This window comes from Haliaeetus leucocephalus, unplaced genomic scaffold, assembly GCF_000737465.1.
Source record: "Haliaeetus leucocephalus isolate CR32 unplaced genomic scaffold, Haliaeetus_leucocephalus-4.0 Scaffold1007, whole genome shotgun sequence".
Classification (NCBI taxonomy): Eukaryota; Metazoa; Chordata; class Aves; order Accipitriformes; family Accipitridae; genus Haliaeetus; species Haliaeetus leucocephalus.
This window is the reverse complement of record NW_010973443.1, coordinates 3,461,490-3,462,205: the sequence shown is the minus strand read 5'-3', so window position 1 is coordinate 3,462,205 and position 716 is coordinate 3,461,490. Positions and strand designations below refer to the sequence as shown.

The window sequence follows — 716 nt, the reverse complement described above, 5'->3', positions numbered from 1 at the left end:
GCTTTGTGAGACAACTGCAGCCCTAATTAAACAGAGGCCCTTGGAAAGGCGGGTGTTTCGCGACGTGCGGCTCCCAGGGCGGCTGGGACCTCCTCCGCTGGCCTGGGGGGCAAACACCGCCACGCCCCTCCGCGCACCGCGAGAACGGCGCCCGGCCGAGGGGCGGAGCCCCGCCCCGCCCGTCGCCCCGAGCCGGCCGAGCAGGAAAGTCCCGCCGTTGCCTTACAAGGGCAGACGCGGCGCTCCCTCCGCCCCCCGCCCCTGGAATGCGGTGACCGCACCGCGCTGCACCAACGCTCCGGTCTGCCGGGGGGCGGACGGCACAGAGGCCGAGCCCGAAGCCTTGACCTTATCCTCCCGAGGAAGGTGGAGACCCCTGAGAGGAAGCGTGCCTCACACAGTCACCCTCGGGACATCCCTGGGCACGGTTTGTGCCGTCTCGTGCCGAAGCGACGAGCCTCGTCGCCGTCCCCCCCGCCTCTCCGCGCGGATGGTCTCGCCCGCGCCTTCCTTCCTCTGCGCCAGCTGGGCGGTGGCCGCTGGCTCTCCGGAAGTGCCGTTGCTGCCGCAGCTGTTCCCCGCCGCGCTCGGACCGGGACCCTCTTCCCGCTGCCGCCGCCGCCAGGTGAGGTGGGGCCGCCGCCAGCGCTGGGCGGGGGGGCTCCGGCGACCGCCCGCGGGGTCTGGAGCCGGGGGGAGGTGAGGCGTGCGGCGGG

The 716-nt window shown here is 73.9% G+C and overlaps 1 protein-coding gene across 2 annotated transcripts in view; it reads left to right on the top strand.

The window, feature by feature from the left end:
* The first annotated feature begins 289 nt into the window (after nucleotides 1-289).
* The window catches only part of LOC104842494 (myosin regulatory light chain 2, smooth muscle minor isoform), a 6,863-nt gene continuing 6,436 nt past the window's right edge, over nucleotides 290-716 (top strand). The window contains exon 1 of one of the 2 annotated variants that reach the window (XM_010584849.1): nucleotides 290-625. In XM_010584849.1, the coding sequence (XP_010583151.1) occupies nucleotides 491-625 (135 nt within the window). In that variant the 5' untranslated portion in view covers nucleotides 290-490. The remainder of the gene's footprint in view (nucleotides 626-716) is intronic. The other variant, XM_010584850.1, reaches the window with a different exon arrangement.